Source organism: Haliotis rubra, unplaced genomic scaffold (assembly GCF_003918875.1).
Source record: "Haliotis rubra isolate DU_JTF1 unplaced genomic scaffold, ASM391887v1 Scf874, whole genome shotgun sequence".
Lineage (NCBI taxonomy): Eukaryota > Metazoa > Mollusca > Gastropoda > Lepetellida > Haliotidae > Haliotis > Haliotis rubra.
The window spans coordinates 37,307-61,817 of record NW_025767606.1 but is presented as its reverse complement, the minus strand read 5'-3'; the positions used below and the strand labels follow the sequence as shown (position 1 = coordinate 61,817).

The following is a 24,511-nucleotide window of genomic DNA, read 5'->3' as shown; positions in this document are numbered from 1 at the left end:
AGACTGCAATAATACGTATCCCGTGTATTTCTCACCCCTGGTCATTGTGTCACCTGGATATCCCGACTCTTATGAAAGGTATGTTAAATGTACTGTAAAATCATGTCTATCCGCATGCCGCCGCTCAAAGCTAATACACATGGAGGATAACGAATCAAAGCAAGCTGTACTACATTTTAATAGGTCACAAAGGAACAAGATAGGTCCTGATTAACAGGGTTTTATTGTGTAATGCAGTTATGCATGGTCGTCTAAGTTTCTTATGATGTTACTCACCTGCTCATCCAAAGAGTATTTAAAGAACGTATTTGTATATGACTGGGATGCCTTATTGCAAGCAATGGGCCGAATCGTATCATCCCAGCATATGCACTAATCTTATCAGCATTACTTTGGTAAGAGTCAATAGCCTCATGTTATACCGAGACTATTTATTATAAAAATTGATTTTTCTTGCGCGTTACAGATAATTCCGTGATGCGTGTTTTTAGCTTTAAATTACCTGGTACTTTCTGACTTATCGTGGGTTTCTCCCTTATTGAGCTGAATATCGAGGAATTGGAAACCAAATAGTTTCAGTGGATTTAAGGACCAAGAGCATATCATGGAAAACATATCAAACACTCAATGGATATGTTCGAATTTTAGGTATCACAGAAATATTGTACACCTCTATCCGAAATGAAATACTTATGAAAAGTATCCATGTGGTATTTGTAACTGAAGATGGTGTTCGTAAATATACTATGTATACTTCTATCTTCAATGATTCAGGACACTGACTGAAAGCAGAAGTCTGACAAACAGAACGCGAAATTCCTCATGTATAGCATCCATTTGAAATTTAAGAATTTATCTCGATATAATGTAAACTTTAGATATATCGAAGATTTGAAACTATTCAATAACAGTACAATACCCGATTTTCGTCCAGTGAATTACTTCACAATAGCATGGGAAAACGCCTGAAATCCGATATGGTTTACAGCTGTGAAAAATGATTGGAATGGTCACTTTTATGTCCTTGCCAATGCACGCTGTTTCTTACTGAAAATCTGTTACACACTTGCCCTGTTGCAAAATACTTATCACAGTTGTAAAATGTTCAGACAACACAATGTATATAATGATTAAAATTGTTTCAGTAACTTGGAATGCTTCATAACATTGGCCGATATATCACATTCAACGCCACGAAACTTGAAACTAGACATCGTCCACTCGGATTTAGACGGCGCCTACCCACACTGCGAAAATGACTCGGTTACTCTTTATCAAGGTTTGTGAGTAATGTTCAAAACCATGGAACAAGACCTACGCGTTGTCTACTCGGTGCAAAAGACGTTCATTGTAGCCAGGACAATCCCAAATCTTTCTCTATAGGGAAATACAAACTGACTGACCATGTGTTGAGACTTGTTAGGAAAATGACTTGGCAAAGGAAAGTGAATCTCGATAGATAATTACCGAGAAAGTGCATAACAAACTTCGACCTGTTCTTTACTGTTCTGACGCCCCTTAAAATAACTGAAATTCTGTTCAAAGCAGCGTTTGACCCGACGTACTCTGTCTAGTTTATGAATTGTGAATCGTTGTAGATTTGCAAAACTCAAAGTAAAATTCAAGTGTGAACAAAAGTAGAGGTTAAAGCTTTGTTCTGTATTTATTTGTGGGGCGTCTAAACGTATGTTTTGAATGTAGGTCAGAGAGGGAGCCGCATTGGAGAGGTTTGTGGTGATTCTTCAACAACTCCAGTGGGTCCGTACTACTCCAACGGAATGATAATGAAAATGGTGTTCAAAACCAACGGTGACACAAGTGGTCGGGGCTTCCGACTCCGTGCTTCACACAGCATACGGAAAGGTATGTGAAAGAGCTGCAGAAGTATACACTAAGACGAAAGTTGAATAACGTATATAATATTCGAATGTTAGGACACCGTGTCGTGTTCTGCAAACGGCAACATGAAGTTAGAAACGGATTCGGGATTCGGGATTCGAATGCATGCATATTTTTTCATATTCGGGATTCGAATCCCGAATCTGATTCTTTTTCAGATTCTGGGTTTTTCTTTTGCAGATTCGGCACTCGGCATTCGGTATTTGGTATTTGAGCTCTTATTATGCATTTCCTTTACACATTTGGAATTCGGAACTTCAGTGTCCTTGTAACTATATTCTTTGCACCTTTATCTGTCAAACGTATCTATCCTCGACGTTGCCGTGCACCCTCGGAGATAGTCAACGGTCCTGAAGCTCTTCCCTGCTTGCAAGCGTCAAATAAGCAGATTCGGGATTCGAATCCCCAACCAAGAATCCTGAAACCGTTTCTAACTTCATGTTGCTCGCAGTTACGTAGCCTTCAGAAATAATATGATTGATGTCGTCAATGTTGCAGTCGAACCACCTCAGTCAGGAAACTGTGGTTCTCTGTTCCTTAATGCGACCACAAATCGACAGTTCTTACAGTCCCCTGGATACCCTGTACGATATCAAAAGTAAGTATTCACTTAGTACCTGTGTGTTTACATGTGTATACATCAGCGATTAACTTTCGTAGATCTACACTGCCCATTATTCAGTGACATAGCTATATTTTCCATTATGTGATTATTTAAAATGAAATCATGGAATAGATAATAAAGGTAGAGCTCAGTCTCCATTTACATGGCGATACTACTGAGATGAATTCTTCTTACAGCAAGGAAGATTGTCGGTGGACAATAACGGCTTCTAGTCCAAATATGATGTTGCGCATCGAAGTTATCGACTCGGATATATACTCTAATGATAGAAGTTACGTAACCTGCAGATATGACCATGTTACGGCTTATGACGGTGAGTTATATGCAGTCTCTACTTCCGTAATGAAATGATAACGACCAAGACCAATGTATTGATCCATTGCCTTAATATTCTTTACAACAATCAAGGGATCAAGCACATTTTGGCATATTCCTGTGGAGTGAAGACTGATCACACAATGTCTGTATGTCCTTGATCTAGCTACGTGACCGTGGTCTGTAAATAATCGAGCCTGGACCGCACAAAAAAGGTTATTGACTCTATGGGAACCGAGCTACGTTACTGCGTTACGTAACGTTATGTAACGTTAAGTGTCAAGAAAGTCAGCGAGCGAGACCACCCTCTCTTAACTGGCAAGAGTTGCTGATAATCAAGTTTCGTTTTGCTCAAGCTGTCATAAGCATATATGTCCACCACAAGGACTAACGATTTCAAACAGAATAGAATAAGTTTCATTTTGTTATATATATCAAAGGAAATGCATTGATACATTTTGATAATAGTGTGTATTGTAATAAGTTAGTGATTTTGATTAGGTAATGGCTGTACCCCCGAAGGGGGCCAAATTAGCGGAGTTACTTAAGTCCTTGTCATTCAAAGTATTTAATATGTTGAACATAACGTGAATCGAAGAATATTTGATATTTTAACGTTCGGCTAAATTTAACCTGCCCGCTCAAATAGCGAAGGTACTGTAAGTCCACATGGTCGCTGGTATGATGGACCACTTTCAGTTGCTGGTGGTCTATAGCCTGTCTTTATACAGTGCTGTTCTGACATCTTTTGAGGACAATTTGCTAGTTTTCTGAGTTTGATACACCAGTTGCTTCAGTGTCTATTGTCAACAGGTTTTCCTTGTCTAAATATATTCAAATTAATGTATAATTGTTCTTGCTATGATATGACTAAAATATAACAATACACCCTAAATATTCACATATTCTTGTCACTCACTCTAAAACCAAACGATGATGGTTCTTGACATTGTGGAAATGTAAACGAGAGAAAACATCCGATAGTTAGTACCTCTTTCCACTGATACACGTCATTATTACCCACGTGGTCAACGTATGGGTAGTTGCATACTAATCTCGTACGTCACACAGTGTCGTATCGCATTGACATGTGTCGTAACGACTTGACCTGAGATTGTAACGATTTGATCTCAGTTAGTCACATTGTGGCAATTCATTAATTCTACAACTTATATGCATTGTGAGAATGTAAACATTGCGAATGTAAACAGTTCCGTGTCGCTGTTTAATTGTGAGTCGAACTGAGACATTATATCCGTGGAAAAAACATATACGCAATGTTTCCACCAGTGATGTTAGCCGAGTGAAGCAACTGCAAACTAAGAAACGGGGTACTACGGAGTAGTTTACTGTAGGAGGCTCTTCGAGGCGACGACAACTGACATGCATCGTGACGTCGGTCACCAAGGGGACAGACGAGAAATGGCGTAGATCTGACGTCATCACAGTGTCTACAGTACAAAATTCTTCCGCAACCACTTTATGAAACTGGTTTCGATTTGAAACCTTAAAAAGTATGCTTTTTTATCAATTTAATGTATGTAAGACGTGGGTAATAAATCAAATACCACACTCGGTGTCATTACATACAAATTATACGAAATTCGTGACCTTCTTATGGTATCTGACCTCGGTTTTGCTCGGTCAGATGCGATAGGAAGGACAAACGTTTCGTGTAATTCTATGTAATGAGACCGAATGTAGTATTCTCTATATACTTTATTCCTTTCTATTCACTCTATTCAGAAACATGAGAACTCTATGCAGTGTATGGAAAGGTCCATTTTCATAAAGAGCTATAATTTATGATCTTGGAAACTACACTAAACGATCTTAAGGACAGTGGCTATGGGTAAATTAAATTCCACACAGGAAATGTTTACTGATTGCAACGTATGATCAATGTGAAAAGAAAACAAAGTTTAACGCATTTCAAATATTCCACCAAATCGCTCTCATAGATTTACCATAATGCTTTCCATGCAGTATTAGGACAAGTTGAATTTATACTTTTTTATACTAAAAAGAGCAAAATATTTCTTTGAAATTTGGCAACCTTGGAACAAGAAATCATATTTTTAAAATATTTTTCACTTGGTACACCACAATCCCAATCACCAACTGATTTATTAAAATGAAAGCAATGTCATTTGAAGTTCACTTTGAAAGCAATTACCAGAAAAATAAGCATTCATAAACCGACCCACAGTCTTATAAATTTGAACATGTACTGGTGCTGAAAATGTGCAGATAGATCAAAGGTAACATGTGTGTTATTTAGAATGGCATAATCTTCTTCTTTGTCCCTGTAATTTAGATTCGTAAGATTATTTACTACGCAGTAAATTTGAAATTATCTGTTTGATTGGCATTTAGAAGTTTGTGACTAATATTCATATCTGTGATACTCTAATATTTTTACTCTTCAAAATGTTTTCATCTTTATTGTATAAATTGTTTTCGTCACGATATGGCTGAGATATTGCCGATGTGACTTTAAATATTAACTCACTCCCTCCCTCTTGGTTTCCACAAAATGATTGACGATCTATATCAGCCCGGATGTTCCTCCTAACATTATGCCCACATATCTCAGTCACGCATTTGTACTTTCCCGCCGTCGCTTATGCAATATCATCATACTTATTCTTTCCAGGACCATCAATCTTTAATGACACATTATCATCATGGTGCGGCCCTTCACGACCGACCTTTCAGAGCACTGGATCAGCTGTGACAATTCACTTCCATACAGATACATCAACAGCTAAAAGAGGCTTCAAGTTGGCATACTTTGAAACGAATGGTATTCCCTTCTTTACAGTTATCCACTTTCCCCTAAGTGACGTAAACAAAATGTCTATTAACACACATAAATTACGAAAATGTGAGAGATGTTAAGAGTCAGGGTCACGTTTGAATAGCGTTCTGAACAGCTGACAAAGGTTCCTTCAAAAATTCTGATCGTCATAGGTTCGAATTCCAAATTACCCCGTATTTCGAATATTGGTTTGTCAGAACCAATGGATTCAGAAACTCTTTACCACCTGTGTCGACCTCTCTTTAACAAAATGACACGCTAATATATTGCTGAAATAATGTCTTTTTCAGAACCATACCATTGTGGGGGAACTCTGAATATCACTACGACTGACTTCACAACCTTAACATCGCCTACCACCTCCTCGTGGTGGGTGCTGGGTCACGCTAAGCGCCCTTCAACCCCCGTTGTGGACCCGGGGGATTTTTTGGTCCACCAACCCGTTTGCCGTGGGTTGCGCCCCTGTGTCGGTGGAGGAAGGTAGTCTGGTGGTTGAGGGCACTGGTTCCAGGAACAGTGTTCCTCTGCCCAACACACCACTTCGGCCCTGACTTCACCTAGACGGGAGGTAGAACTGGCCCGGTTCTATCAATCGGCTGGTCACGCCAAGCCCTGTGCATTGATTATATGTAATTGCACAAAATTTGATTTGGAATTGTTGAAATTTCGGTCTTGGCAGCCTTTGTTCCTTTACACTAATTTTGGAATATGTTTATCATGAACTTTGCCTAGAGTCTCAATGCCCAGAAGGCGGTGGCTCATGGGCCAATCTGGTGGGATTTATCTTTTCAAGATTTTTTCTGCTTGAGTATACCCTCCTAGTATCCTTGGTGCCGTCTGCTGGAGATCCACAGACATTGAGGCATCGTCCTTGTTGACACTCCATGGTGGGTGGGGAGCTAGGAGGACGAATCATATATATTTCTATCATGGCACCCCCACTCAAAAAAAACGCTCACACGAATCTGACGATTCGTTGTCTTCAGATGATGACGGTCAAGCAATCTCTAACAATCCGGATAATTGGCCTCGTTTTCTAGTTATGTGTGATCCTGACGGTGGCTCTTTAAAATTGAATCCCTTTGCTGTATCAAAGGGCATTGAAGGTTTGGCCGGAGACGTAAAGGAAATAAAAAAGTTGAGATCTGGTTCCTTGCTAATCGAGTGCAGGAAACAAATACAGTCAAATATTCTGCTCAAAACAAAGTCTTTAGCAAATGTTCCTGTGGAGGTGTCCCCTCACAGGACGCTAAATAGCAGCAAGGGCATCGTCCGGGATACTGGACGTTGCCTTTCAGACATGAGCGAAATTGATATCATGACTGAACTGCACTCCCAAGGTGTAAGTCAGGTCAAACGCTTTACAGTCAAAAAAGAATAACGAAGTTATCAAAACTAACACTTACCTATTTACATTTTGTTTGCCAGTTCACCCACAATCTCTGAAAGCAGGTTATTGCAACTTGAGGGTGGAGACTTTTATCCCCAACCCCTTAAGGTGTTACACTTGTCAGAAGTATGGTCACGGGGCCAAGTCTTGCAACAATCCAGCTGCATGTCATCGATGTGCGGGAACATGCGAGGACAGTAGTCTTTGTGACAAAACACCTGTTTGTGTCAACTGCGCGGGTTGCCATCCTTCTTCATCCAAGGAATGTCCTTCCTGGAAGTTGCAATCAAGAATTTCGCGAGTAAAGCATGAGCGAAACGTGTCATTCTTTGAAGCAAAACAGATTGTTCTTACACGAGAACAATCAGGTCCGAGTTATGCTGCCACTGTTTCTGCTTCTGTTCAGGCTTCTACATCAAAACATGTCTCATGTACTTCAGTTGGTTGCCAAACCGACTATACGTGGGCTAGGACTTCTGCCCCAACCTTGATAACTTCCGAAATTCAAGCGAGACCTCCAAAGGTGACTTCCAGTGTTCAAACCACACCTCCACAAACCATCATTCAGTCAAAGGCGTCTTCTGAGAAGGACAAATCCTTATCTCAGAACCAACCATCTAAATCATCTGACACAAGTGCGAAAGCGACTGTGAAAAATCCATCCAAACCTAACTATGAAAACAAAAAGAGTCAAAGCAACAGACCCCGAAAGGGGTCAAATAACCAGGTCCAAATTTATAATAAGTTTGGATCCCTTGAGGACATGGATGTGTCCGACCAGAGCCATGGTAGGACTCATAGCTTGTCACCCTCAAGGAAGGTAAGGGGTAGATCTCCCGTTCATCCTCCGAAGAAATAATGTCTTCACCTATAATTCAATGGAATTGTAGAGGACTCCGGAATAATTTAAATGATTTACATCTGTTAAACCAAGATTTTACACCTTCAGCGTTCTGCATCCAAGAAACGTATCTGAAACAAACAGATAACTTTGACTTCCGTCATTTCAATGCATATCACTGTTTTTCTCCTCCGGGTGATAGAGCTTCTGGTGGATCATCCATCCTGGTGAGGAACACTGTGATCCATAGCCCAGTTCCACTTAAAACAAATCTTCAAGTCGTTGCAGTTCGACTTACATTACAGGTTGCTTTTACTTTATGCTCTTTGTACATTCCACCTTCATCGGCTGTACAACTAACCGATCTGCAAGCTCTTTATGATCAATTACCTAAACCCTGTATAATCATGGGTGATTTAAATGGCCACAACCCGCTCTGGGGTGGCACTCATACAAACACCAAAGGTAAATTACTTGAGGAATTTATTTCCAATAATGATTTATGCATTTATAATGACGGCTCAAATACGTATTTACATCCTGGCACAGGAACATATTCAGCTCTTGATTTGTCTATTACTGACCCCAACCTATTGAGTGAATTCGAATGGTCAGTCCACGATGACCTCTGTGGAAGTGACCATTTCCCAACAATACTGAAACCTGTGAATCCATCTGATGTTCTTCCTTCATCAAGATGGAATTTTAAAAGGCTAACTGGCCTTTATATGAAAATCTTTGTACTGACAAACTCAAACCTGAACTTTTCAATGACATTCCTGATGCCATACAATGTTTTTCAGATGAACTAAATAACATAGCTGATGAGTGTATCCCAAAGTCCTCTGCAATTCCTCACGTACGAAAACCATGGTTTACCAATGACTGCAAACAGGCTAGGAAGGCACGGAAGAAAGCCGAGCACTATTTCCGTCGCCATCCTATGGTCCACAATTTGGACAAATATAAAATTTTAAACGCCAAAGCACGACGTACTTTTAAGCAAAGTAAACGCCTATCTTGGCGAAATTATATATCAAAAATTAATTCTCGCACACCTATATCCAAGGTGTGGAATATGATCCAGAAAATCAAGGGTAAGGGCTCTAAGTCTAGCATTCACCATCTCAAAGATGGAAACGAATTACTTACTAATAAATCTGATATTGCTAATAAACTTGGTGAGACGTTGGTTAAACATTCTTCCTCATCTAATTATGTACCTGAATTCCAAAAATATCAAAAACAGCAAGAAAAGAAAGCTATTAATTTTAATTCTGATAATGGGGAAGACTACAATGAGACCTTTTCGATACATGAGCTACATACTGCTCTTGATCAGGCTCATGATACTGCTTCAGGGGCTGATAACATACATTATCAACTCCTGAAGCACTTACCTGAATCATGTTTAGAGACGCTCTTACACATTTTTGACGACATTTGGACATCTGGAAATTTTCCTTCGTCGTGGCGGGATGCTATTATTGTTCCCATACCTAAACCTGGACGGGATCATACAGATCCCTCAAATTATAGACCAATTTCACTCACTAGTTGCGTTTGCAAAACCATGGAACGCATGATCAACAATCGACTTGTTTGGTACTTGGAAACCAATAACCTTATAACTAATATACAATGTGGTTTCCGTAAAAACCGTAGTACCATCGACCATTTAGTGCGTTTAGAATCTTTTGTAAAAAATGCCATAATTAATAAACAACATGCAGTGTCAATCTTTTTTGATTTAGAAAAAGCATATGACACTACATGGAAACATGGTATTTTAAGAGATTTACACGATTTTGGATTGAGAGGCCGTTTGCCTCAATTTATATCCAAGTTTTTAGCTGACAGGCAATTTCAAGTCCGCGTGGGTTCTACCCTGTCTGACCATTATAATCAGGATCAGGGTGTCCCACAAGGCAGTATTTTGTCTGTCACACTTTTAGCATCAAAATTAACAGTTTATCCAAGGTTTTAAATGATTCAATAGATGGATCACTTTTTGTGGATGATTTTAATATTTCTTGTCGTGGTAAGAATATGCATACTATTGAACGGCAACTGCAGCTGTGTTTAAATAAAATACATAAATGGTGTCTTGAAAACGGTTTTAAATTTTCCAAGTCAAAAACTAATTGTCTACACTTTTGTAGAAAATATAAGCCGCATAAAGACCCGGAACTATCTCTAAATGGCACTCCTATCAAAGTTGTGAAGGAGGCCAAGTTCTTGGGTATTATTTTTGACTCACACTTAACGTTTCTACCACATATTAAAGCACTTAAAACTAAATGCCTGAAGGCACTTGACTTGTTGAAAGTCGTTTCCAATTCTAAGTGGGGAGGGGATCAAGCTACCCTCCTCCAACTATATCGATCATTGGTCCGCTCGAAACTTGATTATGGATCCATCGTATATGGTGGAGCCTGCAAAAGCAACCTAAAACTACTGGATTCTGTCCACCACCAAGGCCTAAGACTTTGTCTTGGGTCCTTTAGAACCTCTCCTATTGACAGTCTATATGTTGAAGCAGATGAGCCCTCTCTAACACAACGTCGTATCAAATTATCTTTACAATACATAACTAAACTATATTCTAGCGAGTCTAACCCTGCATTTAACTGTGTCTTTAATCCCCTCTACGAGGATTTATACAACAAAAAACCGTCTCTTGTTCCGCCTCTTGGGCACAGAATTAAGCCCTTCATTTCTGCTGCCGGCATTGAGCTGGAAAATATATCTCCTTCCCGTCTTCTTTCTTCTCCTCCTTGGCAATTGGTGAGGCCTGAAGTTGACCTTACTCTGACAAAGTTTAAGAAATCTGTAACTAATGAATTACAATATAAACAAGAATATAATCAATTAAAAAATAAATATAATACATACAAATCCTTATTTACAGATGGGTCCAAGGATGGTGGCGCGGTGGCATGTGCCACTGTCATTGGATCCCGAACAATCTCCTCTCGTTTACCAGATAACAGCTCTATTTTTACAGCTGAAGCAAACGCCATATTAACAGCCTTAAAGTATATTAAAAAACACACTAAATATCGACAATATATCATCTTTTCTGACTCTCTTTCTTGCCTTCAGGCTATTAAAAATATTTCTTGTAAACATCCACTTTTATTAGAAATTATTGAATTATATAATGAGCTTGCTACTGGCCAATGCGACATCGTCTTTTGTTGGTTACCCAGCCATGTTGGCATTTCTGGGAATACAATGGCCGATCTTGCTGCCAAGGCAGCACTCAACAAATCTGTGACACCACTTCTTATCCCATACTCTGATTACAAAGCTGCTATAAGATCTTATATCCGTGATCTGATGCAAAAGAAGTGGGACACCCAAGTAGGTATCAATAAATTACATGCAATAAAACCCTATATCGGTTACACTTACTTGGGTTGTCAGTCCAGATTTGAAGAGGTCATTATGCGACGATGTCGTATTGGCCATACTAGATATACGCATGAGTACCTATTAAAAGGTGAGGATCCTCCGTTTTGTATCCCTTGTGATGAACGAATCACGGTCAAGCATGTCTTGCTTGACTGTGTTGAGTACTCCATCACAAGGGATATCTATTTCAAATCCCGAACTATGAAGGATCTTTTTACTAATATAAGTCCTCATTTAATTATTGCTTTTTTAAAAGAATTAACTTTGTTAACCGATTTGTAAATAGCTAAATATTTTATGATTGAAAGTTTGAATTAGTAACATAGATTGTTAGTGGCTGTATCCTCGAGGGGGGTTAAAGTACTGTAAAATTATTGTCCTCCTGAGAGGGTACGTAAGTCCCAAAACATTCAAAGTGAATTTCAACTTTCCATTTTTTAATCGTAGAATATTTGTAATTTTAATGTATGGCTAGATATGTCTTAATTGCTAACGGCTGAGGGGATGATATAAATCCAGCTAGGGCCCATGCAGGAAGCAAATGTACTGTAAGTCCCCATGGTCCCTAGTATGGTGATCTACCTTCAGTTGTTAGCGATCTATAGCCCATTTTTAGATTGTGTTGTCCCCTATGGTTAAAATGTTTTAGATTCAATTACTAGTTTTACATATATATATCTGTGATACTCTAGTCGCTTTACTGTCCTTCGATGACAGGTTTTTAATTATAATATATTACATATTCCATTACAATGTAAAATGTTCTCGTCACGATATGGCTGAAATATTGCCGATGTGACGTTAAATAATAACTCACTCACTCAACTCCTTGAATGGTGTATCCCGCTTTAGACAACCACTGAGCATGACTCATTTAACGCTCTAATTGTCCTAGAAAGGGACATGCTCAAAACTGCAATGCGAAAGAACCCGTTGACCCGTGGAAAGTTGAAATTATCCCTCTTACAATACAGACTTTCGTGGACTTGTTTATATTTTTGAATTTTATGCCCGACTTTTCGCTGCAGACGTAAAATAAATAAAATAACACATGATGCTGAAGCTGCTTTCTCTCTGACAAGCAGCTGAGTTGAGAAAATTGTGTTGAGATTACGAACTTAAAGAAAATAGAAAACAAAGATATTGATCTTATGTATTCAAACACACAGTGCTTGTGGACCTATCAAGAAATTCCATGTAGCCATAAATGAAAATGTTTGTTTTCTTGTAATTTCATAGCATTTATGCGCTTACTATGCAGTATGAATATCATATTCTTTTTGCCATACACGACATTGTGAACGAGTGAATCTCCTTCACCTGTAAGTATTCTTGTGTGCTCTGATGGCATAAACCAGTCTGTTATGATTTTCATTTCAGCCACGAGGAATGCATCTGGACCATACATGCTCCAGCAAACACGAACATTGAAGCTAAAGTCAGGAACACATTGATTGAATCAACATCCCAATGTACATACGATTTCCTGGAAATATACGATGGTAATTATTCTTGAAACCATTTGATAATTGTAACATAGGAATATACCAATACTCCAATTTTATATGTGTCATTTGAACAAGATGTAAAGATAGCGTGCTACAGAAATGGGAGGGAGGGGAAGGGCATAATGTTGGTGGTGTTCACCAAGTCATCTTTTGCAGTGGATTATGAACAATATTTCCCTAATATTGCAAACGTCTACGACGCGTTATTGGCGCTTTTCATCTGACAGCTTGCAGACCGAGGCGGTATCACTGAAAATACACTTTTAAACAGTGTAAACGTATAATCATAAAATTTAAACATACAAATGATAATCATATAAGTTGGTTTATGAATTCTCGATTTGTATTAACGCGTTTTTGTGCTCAGGAGTATCATCCAGTTCATCAAGTGCCGGGAGGTTATGTGGGGATGACGACACTGACTACATCAGTTCCGGTCACGTCATCACCGTTAGGTTTCATTCTGACTCATTTACCAGACGCAAAGGATTTCAAATGCATCTCAAAGCGGGACACTTTAGTGGTAAGAAACGTGTATGCGCAATTCCAACACTGGACAAATATGATGTTGTATGTAACCTCTGCCTTTTATTGCCTTTTTCCCTTTGTACTCAAAGGCAGAAGTAACCGAAGAATGTCCTTGTTTATACCAAAGAATTTTTGAAAGTACGTCTTTCCACTTTTGTGCAAATTTCTTAAGTTACATTGAATTGTATAGTTGGTTACATTCATGCATGCATGCACGCACCAGCGCACGCACGCACAGACATGTATTGGATGCATGCATGCATACATACATACATACATACATACATACATACATACATACATACATACATACATACATACATACATACATACATACATACATACATACATACATACATACATACATACATACACGTATCTAAGTATTGTGTCATATTATATTTCAGTTTCTGAGACCGAGGAGTTTTCAGCTTCCTACAGTAGCAAGTACATATATTCTCCGAATTACCCATTTAATTACCCGAGGTGAGTGCTCGAGTTATGTACACAATTTACGATCATATGTCCTTTCCGCGATTCCGGTTATTTATGCCGACTATCAATACCATGTCTAAATACGAGGAAGGTAATCAACATTGGTCAGCCTGTTTTTTCACTAGATGTTGGCAAGCCCGTCGTAAACTACTGTTGTGTCTGGAGGTATAGGTGTAGGTATGATATAATATAAATGAGTGAGTGAGTTAATATTTAACGTCACATCGGCAATATCTCAGTCATATCGTGACGAAAACAATTTATACAATATAAAGAGAAAACATTTTGAAGATTAAAACCTGTCAACGATGGACAATAAAAATACTAGAGAATCAAAGATATGAAAAAAACTAGCGAGCAAAGCTAAAACATTTCAATAAAAGAGGACAATACAGCATAAAACAAGGGCTATAGATCGCCAACAACTGAAGGTAGATCACCATACTAGGAACCATGGGGACTTACATTACTTTTGCTACCTGCATGGACCCTAGCTGGATTTACACCATCCCTTCAGCCGCTGGCGATTGTAGGAAAATGTAGCCGGCAGTTAATATAAATGAAAAGCTATAATGAAATTAATATTGAAAAGAATAAGAACATTCCCCTGATCATCAATCCTGACAACAGTACCAGCTATATAACGGTTTCCTGTAAATAACAGAGTCTGGACAAGACAATCCAGTCATTGACATCATGAGCACCTATCTATTTGGAAACAATGTCATGCATCAACCAGGTCAGCGATCCAGACATCACGATGCCGGTTTTCGCCTCTTACGACAAACATGGGTTGCTGAAGATCAATTCTAACCCGATTCATCACGAGTGTTAAACTTTACTACACGTTAGAAATGTTATGACGTCGCGAGTAGAACAAACACAAAATTCATCACTGGTGAAAGGTTTACATATTGCCTACCTCCACTGTTTTGGCAGATCGTATGACCACAATACACGTGTGTTCTGTATTCTAGTAACGCTGAGGTCGGCTGGAAGATCACCGCGGATGAGGACTACATTGTCAAAGTCAACGTTATTGAATCTAGACTCGAAAAGTCCTTCGGCTGTGCCAATGACTATGTGGAGGCATTTGACGGTAAGGGATGGGCCATTTGGTATTCTTTCTGTTGATGTTCTTCGACAATAACTTCTTTTTTAATCCTCTGGAAAGCAATTTCGGATACAATTATTTTTCTTTACATAATATACAAGCATCTCACAAACATCGAATGGTCGAAGTGAATACATTTTCTGTATTCTCTGTGTTGCAAAGTATTGTGTTATAGTAAATGGTGTGCGTGCGTGCGTGCGTGTATGAACATTCTATGTATAAAGTTTCTGTGCCACTGTTGTCCAGTCCTGAGGTTATGATCTTTGTGGCTCCAGTATAACTATCGGATGTGAGTGGACACGTCATTATAGAACATGTGTCTGCACTGATTTGTAGAAAATATATAACTTGTTGGTTTAAAGGGCCGAACTCGAATGCCCCTTCACTTGGTTGCTGGTGTGGAAAGAGTGAGCCTATCAAACGCAGTTCTGGTTCTGTTATGTTCCTGAAATTCAAGTCGGATTCATCTGGTGTTGATCGTGGGTTCAAGATAGAGTATACCAACGAATATAATTATCATTCTGGTAAGTGTCGGACAAGTTGAATACACGATTTATAACCACATCAAGTTGAAAGGACTTTAACATAAGTCATTACAGTAAATGAATCAGTGTGTAAACATGGTGGCTGGGTGGGGTGATTTGGACGAGGGAGTAAGTGATATAAGCATCAGGTGCTTGCGAAGATTCCAAATATGTCTCTTGCTTGTATGTTGTTGATGCAGTTAGGTTCACATCCCAGGGGCTGTCTGGCCAAAATCGTCCCCTTCCTTAACTTGTGCCATATATCCCTTTCACTTGCTTGCGATTTGTTAAGGCTGCATCGACTGATCAGGATACGCTAAAAACACGAACGCTTGATGTCGTCGCTGTAAGATGGTGATTCATGTACGTTGTAGGAGACGTTCATGGACAGCTTTTAGCTCAATTTACCTATGATGAAGGAAGGGAGTTGTTCGATTATTATTACAATCATTACTGCACGGAATCCTTCTGACTGCATTTATTCCAAATTAATTCAATCAAAGAATAACAGTTTCTTGACAAATATGAATACAGTTTGTGGTAGAATTAAGCCACAGATTGAAATATTAAATCAATTAGAAGCTAACTGTCTGTAGAGTAATACCGTTGAAGCTAAATGAATTGCTGAATACCTTTTATCTTTCTGCTGTTATGCTACACTGAGATTTGCAATGTGTGAATTCATTCACAGAAATACTTTAAATTGGGATTTGAAAGAATTCGTATTACATGTCTGTTGAACTGCAATTAGGTATTTCACTGCCTGCTAATTGCATAAACATGAGCGACAGACTGTAAGACGTATATAATGACATACTTGTCAGATCCAAGTAAGGGTAGGCAATCTAATTAATGTGTTGCATCTGCTTGTCAGTAGTTTTCTGACTATTGATTTGTTAGTGAGTGAGTGAGTTAAAATTTAACGTCATATCGGCAATATCTCAGCCATATCGTGACGAGAACAATTAATTTTATACATAATAAGCAAGGGCAAACTATAAAAACCTGTCAACGAAGGACAGTAAAATAACTAGATTATCACAGATTCGAATTTAAAACTAGCAATCAAATCTAAAACAGTCTAACTATAGGACAATACAAGGTAAAAACCGGCTATATATTGCCAACAACTGAACGTAGATCACCATACTAGGGACCATGGGGACTTACAGTACATTAGCTTCCTGCATGGACCCTAGCTGGATTTACACCATCCCCTCAGCTATTAGCAATGTTAGATAATCTAGCCATATATTAAAGGAACATATATTCTACGATTAAAAGAGTAGTAGGTTGAAATTTACTTTGAATGTTTTGGGACTTACGTACCCTCTCAGGAGGACAATAATTTTACGCTACTTCAACCCCCTTTGAGGGCACTGCCACTCACAATCTAAGTTACAAATCAAAACTACCAATAATTAAAATACATCTATGTACAGAACATATTAATCAAAATTCATTCATTAAATCAATTTCTTTTAAAAAGCCAATAATTAAATGATAATTAACATTTGTAAAAAGATCCTTCATTGTTTTTACATTGAAATATTTATCCCTTATGATGGAGAATTCAACACAGTCAAGCAGGACATGCTTGACCGTGGTTCTCTCATCACAAGGGATACAAAACGGAGGATCCTCACCTTTCAATAGGTATTTGTGAGTATAACGCGTATGGCCAATGCGACATCGTCGCATAATGACCTCCTCAAATCTGGACTGACAACCCAAGTAGGTATAACCAATGTAGGGTTTTATTTCATGTAATTTATTAATACCTACTTGGGTGTCCCACTTCTTCTGCATCAGATCACGGATGTAAGTTCTAATGCCAGCTTTATAATCAGAATATGGAATAAGAAGTGGTGTCACAGATTTGTTGAGTGCCGCCTTGGCAACAAGATCAGCCATTGTGTTCCCAGAAATGCCAACGTGGCTGGGCAGCCAACAAAAGACGATGTCGCATTGGCCAGTAGCAAGTTCATTATATAATTCGATTATTTCAATTAAAAGTGGATGTTTGCAAGATAGATTTTTAATAGCCTGAAGGCAAGAAAGTGAGTCAGAAAAGATGATATATTGTTTATGTTTAGGATGTCTTTGAATATATTTAAGAGCTGTTAAGATGGCGTTTGCTTCTGCGGTAAATATAGAGCTGTTATCCGGTATTCTAGAAGATATTGTTCTGGATCCAATGACAGTGGCACATGCCACTGCGCCACCGTCCTTGGACCCATCCGTAAATAAGGATTTGTATGTATTATATTTATTTCGTAGTTGACTAAATTCTTGCTTATACTGTAAGTCATTTGTTTCTGATTTTTAAATGTAGTTAATGTTAGGTCAACGTGTGGTTTAACCAATTGCCAAGGAGGAGAAGAAAAAAGACGGGAAGGAGATATATTCTCCAACTCAATGCCGGCAGCAGAGATATATGGTTGGATTCGTATCCCAAGAGGCGGAACAAGGGCAGTTTTTTTATTGTACAAATCCTCATAAAGAGGGTGAAAAACGCAGTTGTGAGCAGGATTGGAATCATTAGAAGATAACTTTGTGACATATTGTAAAGACAATTTGATACGGCGAAGTGTTAAAGATGGCTCATCGGCCTCAACATAAAGACTGTCAATGGGTGAGGTTCTAAAGGATCCAAGACAAAGTCTTAGACCTTGGTGGTGGACAGAATCTAATAGACTCAAGTTACTTCTGCAGGCTCCACCATACACGATCGAACCATAATCAAGTTTGCAACGAATTAGTGCTCTGTATAAGTGAAGGAGGGTCGACTGATCACCTCCCCACTTAGCATTGGAGACGACTTTTAATATATCTAATGCCTTCAGACATTTTGCCTTAAGATATTTAATATGAGGTAAAAACGTAAGATGATGGTCAAATATGATACCCAAAAATTTAGCCTCCTTAACTACTTTAATGGGGGTACCCGATAGATGTAAATATGGGTCCTTGTGTGGTTTATATTTGCGACAGAAATGGATGCAGTTAGTTTTAGATTTAGAAAACTTAAAGCCATTTCGTTCGGACCAATCTTTAATTTTATTGAGACAGAACTGCAACTGTCTCTCAATCGTGTGCATATTTTTACCCCGACATGAGACATTAAAATCATCAACAAATAATGACCCATCAACAGAGTCATTTAACACTTTCGATAAACTACTTATTTTGATACTGAACAACGTTACAGATAATATGCTACCTTGCAGGACACCTTGATCTTGTTCATACAATTCAGACAAGGTGGAACCCACACGCACCTGGAAATGTCGATCTGTTAAAAACTGTGATATGAAATTAGGCAAACGGCCTCTCAGACCCATATCATGAAGATCATTCAAAATTCCATGTTTCCAGGTGGTATCATAAGCTTTTCGAGATCAAAAATATAGATACAGCATGTTGTTTATTTACGATAGCATTCTTAACAAACGTTTCTAATCTAACTAAATGGTCAATGGTACTTCTGTTTTTCCTAAACCCACACTGGATATTTGTAATAAGATTATTAGTTTCTAAGTACCATACAAGTCTGTTATTGACCATTCGTTCCATGGTCTTGCAAACGCAACTAGTAAGCGATATTGGCCTATAGTTGGAAGGATCAGTATGATCACGGCCTGGTTTTGGAATAGGAATAATGACAGCATTCCGCCACGAGGAAGGGAAATTACCCGTTGTCCATATTTGATCAAAAATATTTAACAGGGTTTCTAAACAAGAATCAGGTAAATGTTTAAGTAACTGATAATGAATACCATCAGCACCCGTAGCAGTATCATGAGCTTGCCCTAAGGCAGTGTGTAGTTCATGAATGGAAAAACCCTCATTATAGTCCCTCACCATTATCAGACGCAAAATTGATTTTCATTTTTCAGCTTGTTGTTTAAATTTTGAAATTTTGTGTATAATTTGATGATGAGGAATGTTGAGCTAAAGTTTCTCCTAATTTATTAGCTATGTCAGATTTATCAGTTAATATGGTGTTTCCATTTTTAAGATGATGAACACCAGATTTTGATCCTTTACCTTTTATCCTTTGCACCATATTCCATATTTTGGACATAGGTGTTCGTGAATTAATTTTGAAACATAGTCTCGCCAAGACTGACGTTTAGTTTGTTTGAAGGTATGACGCGCCTTCGCATTTAGTATTTTGAATTTATTTAAGTTATGGACAGTTGGGTGATGGCGGAAATATTTCTCTGCCTTCTTCCTTACTTTTCTAGCATTTTACAGTCTGCATTAAACCATGGCTTCCGCACATGTGGAGTTGTAGAGGACTTTGGTATACATTCATCAGCTATTACAGTTAAAACGTCAGAAAACATCTCAATAGGATCAGCAACATCACTGAAACATTCAGGTCTTAGTTTAGATGTACATAAAGTTTGAAATAAGGACCAATCTGCCTTGGAAAAAATTCCATTTTGAGTAAGATGGAGAATCAGTTGGGGAAATTTGTGATAGTATCGTTGGAAAATGATCACTTCCACAGAGATCATTATGGACTGACCAATCAAATTCATTGAGTAGATTAGAGTCTGCAACAGATAAATCTAAAGAAGAGTAGGTGCCGGTTGCAGGATGCAGATAAGTGCTTGAATCATCATTGAATATACACAAGTCATTGTTCGTGATGAAATCTTCTAGTAGTTTACCTTTAGTGTTAGTAGCTGTGCCACCCCAGAGTGGATTATGGCCATTGAGATCACCCATTATAATGCATGGTTTCGAAGCTGATCATAGAGACCCTGAAGATCAGACAGATGAAGTGTGAAAGAAGGCGGATATACAACGAGCATATTGTAAAGGCAATATGAAGAGTGATTCTTACTGCAACAGCTTGAAGATTAGTTGTAAGTTTTACTGGGCTGTGAATAACATTCTGCTTAACAAGGATTGAAGATCCGCCAGTGGCCCTGTCACCCAGAGGTGAGAAATAGTGATATGCATCGAACTGACGTAGATTAAATGTATCTGTCTGTTTCAGATAAGTTTCCTGCAGACAGAACGCTGATGGTGCCAGATCTTGAACTAAAAGATGTAACTCATTAAAATTTGTCCTTAATCCTCTACAATTCCACTGTACTATATTTTTGGAAAACATTATCTTTTTGGTGGGTTGACTGGGGATCTACCCCGCACGGTTTTTGAGGGCGACAAGCTATGTGCCCTGAATGGATAGTGTCAGACACTTCCATATCCTCCATTGATCCAAACCTATTAAACAATTTGATCTTATCATCTGACCCTTTAGGAGCTCGAGTTGGTTTCGAAGATTCTGTTCTTGTTTTGGTTTTCGATTTTACTGTTTGTTTTTCATTCTTCTTTTCACACTGAGATCGAGACTGAGAAGGAGGAGATACGTTTTGCTGCGTAGAAGGTGGTGTTGTCTGAGTGGTCTGTTCAGGAAAGATAGATTTGGGATGTTCTGTATTCACCCATGTCAAGTCAGTCTGACATGAGCTTGATGAAGTGATTACAGGTGAAGTAGTTCTTTTTTGAGGACGATTCAGGAGTTTTAGTGACGGAGGCGTAAGTCTCAGTGAGTTCAGAGGACAGTACAATTTTTTTGGCTTCTGCGAAACTGACGTTTCTGGAAAATTTGACTTTGTTAATTTCCATTTGCGTTTTCCAAATGGAACATTCTTTAGAAAAAGACGAGTGAGGTCCTGAACAGTTTGCACATTTTAGAAATACTATCACAATCTTCTGTTACATGTGTATTCTCAGCACAGTGAGCACATGTAACAGACAATGTGCAAGTATTCACACCATGTCCGTATTTCTGACACTTGAAGCAGCGCAGAGGGTTTGGAATATATACATCAACGTTTAGATTGCAATAACCTGCCTTGACTGACTTTGGAGGAAGTGGTGCAGAAAATGAAAACAGGTAAGTGTTTGTTTGAATGATCTCATTATTTTTCCGGGTTGTAAACCTTTGACGAATGAAACTCCTTGGTCTTTCATCTCGGATACAATATCGAGCTCAGTCATGTCTGCAAATAGATGATCCTGATCTCTAACAATACCTTTGCTGGTGTTTAACGTTCTGTGAGCTGACACCAGAACCGGAACTCCAATGAATACATCAATTGATAGCAGGTTGGTTGCTTGTATCTTTCTGTTACATCTGATTAACAGCGATCCTGTTCGCAAGCGTTTGATGTTTTGACTTCTCCTGCTATTCCAGAGACACCTTTAGAAATTGCAAAAGGGTTTAGTTTTAATGGAGTCTTGTCAAGAGTCTCGATAACCAAAAATCGTGGCCAATAATCGATAGATGTGGAGGGACGTTGCTGATCATCGCTTTCAAGTGGACGTTTGGTTTTTTTGTTAGGGGTTTGATAATCCATGGCTGTTGTTATATTGTTTCGTCATCCAAGCTCCCCACCCACCACGGAGTACCATATAGACAATGCTAAAAACAAGTGGATTTCCGACTTGTAGCACCAAGGATACTTGGATGATATACTCCAGCAGAAGAATTATAAATAATTACTCCACCAGATTGGCCCATGAGCCACCGCCTTCTGGGCATAGGACTCTAGGCAAGTTATAGAATGAAAGTTCTAATTGAATTTCGAAGGAAACATCATAAAGCCAAGACATTTGCCAAAACATTTAACTATATAAAATATATGTGCACCACAATATACATGCACAGGGCTTGGCATGACCAGCCGATTGGTAGAACCGGGCCCATTCTACCTCCCGTCTAGGTGAAGTCAGGGCCGAAGTGGTGTGTTGGGCAAAAGGAACACTGTTCCTGGCTCCAGTGCCCTCAACCACCAGAATCCCGTCCTCCACCGACACAGGGGCGCAACCCACGGCAAACGGGTTGGTGGACCATATATCCCCCCGGGTCCACAACGGGGGTTGAAGGGCGCTTAGCGTGACCCAGCACCCACCACGAGGAGGTGGCCCTTCATGGGTGCCTGATTTGTTAGTGAGTGAGTGAGTATGGTTTTACGCCGCTTTTAGCAATATTCCAGCAATATCACGGCGGGGGACACCAGAAATGGGCTTCACACATTGCACCCATGTGGGGAATCGAACCCGGGTCTTCAGCGTGTCGAGCGGACGCTTTAACCATTAGGCTACCCTACCGCCCCTATTAATTTGTGAAGAACGGATATAAAGGTACTGTACACAATTGGTAGAACTATGGTTGTGAGCCAAACCAAAAATTAATCCATGGATACATTGTAAATTACAACTCGTAAATAATTATTTTAACTCGGGATTTTGTACATAAACTTTGCAATGTCTTATTGGGTAATACCTAATGTTTCTGTATCATCATATTTTATAGATTTGGATACTGATGTTGGAGCCATTGTTGGGGGCTCGATTGGTGGCGCGTTTCTTTTGCTACTCATAATAAGTGTAATCGGCATATGCATCTACAAACACGGCCAACGCACCACTGCCACCAACCTCCCAGTGCAATATACTGTAGGCCAGGTACCTGTGATCAACCATTTTGGCCAAGCTCAGATCACCAACGCAATGCCCGCCACAACCTTCACTGGACCTCCTACCTACACACCGGCAGCTCAGGGTGCTGCCGTACCTTATTCAGGGTACGTCAATGCGGAAGCACTGCCAAACAAATATTGAAGGTCCATGTGTACATCCATCATCGATTATCAAATGCATGATATCACCATTCTGTCATGACTACAACAGGATAGTTAGGTTATTAGGCCATTTAAAATAGCACAATAGACCTCCACTCAAATGACTAATGGGCAGGGGTGCTTTAGCGAATGGCTCTGGCGTACTTATCCTCACTGATACCTGTGGTCAACAACTTTGACCAAGCACACACCGCCAACGCACCTTCTGCCAACACACTGGCAGCTCAGGGTGCTGCCATACCTTCTTCAGGGTACGTCAAGCAGGGTACGGAAGCATTGCCAAACAAATATTGACCTTCCATGTGTATAAACATCGTCGACTTTCTGATGCATGATATCACCATTCTGTCATGACTACAACAGGCTAATTAGGTCATAAGGCCATTTGAAATAGCATAATTGGCCTCTAATCAAATGACTCAAGCTGATTGGCAGAGGTGCTTTGGCGAATGGCTCTAGCGTACTTACCCTCAAAGCGTACATACCCTCACTATACACTTGTGTTCGCTTTATGCCATGTGCAGTCCGAAGCTTGAGTGAATAAAGTTCAGTTCATTTAAGTTTATACCATGTGCAGTGTAATAAAGTATTCTGTTGCCCTTAAAAGAACGATCAAATCAAGAACGATGCTACCAACAATGCCTCAGATCATACGGGAAGGGGGTCAGAGTTTGTGACGTCACCCATTATTTCGTAGTTCCACAGGATGCAGCACCGCCTGTGCCTTTGATCTTTTGATGACAGGATACGGCATGCTGTGATATGTATTGATCTGTTTTAGTTCTCTCCCTTTTTTCACATTTTTGTGATGGTAGAATTAGATGTTTGGTTGCGAATTCAGTTATATGAATATACTTGTACAGTTGTATATAGTTGTTTGATATCTTTATGTACTTAAACGTTGTACAGAAATGCATAATGTAACTATTCAGGGATCATGTATGCCTGTCTGTGTTGTACATGTAACAAATACCTCGGGTAACATGGATCTGAATGTAGAAATATGACGTTTATTGTGTTTATGTACTCCAACCAGACTGAAAATAATTCATGAACATTAGACAGCTACAACAGGGTATTAGTCTTTTCTTTCATATGTATTTTTCTGTCTTCGTTTAAAATTTAGGTGCAACATATGAATAAAACGATGACTGAAGGACATTTTCATTTCTTTTGTTTTATATTCATACGCCCCATGAAAGTCCGGGTTAGAATATTGATATTGAACTCGATTATTTACAGACCGCCGCCATATAGCTGGAATATTGCTGAGTGCGGCGTAAAACTAAACTCACTCTCTCTATATTCATAAACATATACACGTATTACAAGGGACGTAGCTCTACACAACGAATTGCGGATGG

At 39.1% G+C, this 24,511-nt stretch overlaps 1 protein-coding gene across 1 annotated transcript; it reads left to right on the top strand.

Moving 5' to 3' along the window:
* Positions 1–24,297, top strand: LOC124263237 (bone morphogenetic protein 1-like). Its single transcript, XM_046697828.1, has 13 exons — positions 1–78; positions 1,146–1,279; positions 1,702–1,863; positions 2,398–2,497; positions 2,701–2,837; positions 5,496–5,645; positions 7,491–7,838; positions 12,667–12,810; positions 13,184–13,339; positions 13,752–13,830; positions 14,817–14,938; positions 15,316–15,477; positions 22,820–24,297. The coding sequence occupies exons 3-13, from the start codon at positions 1,779–1,781 to the stop codon at positions 23,125–23,127; spliced, it is 1,791 nt and encodes a 596-aa protein (XP_046553784.1). The 5' UTR covers positions 1–78; positions 1,146–1,279; positions 1,702–1,778; the 3' UTR covers positions 23,128–24,297.
* Positions 24,298–24,511: the final 214 nt, after the last annotated feature.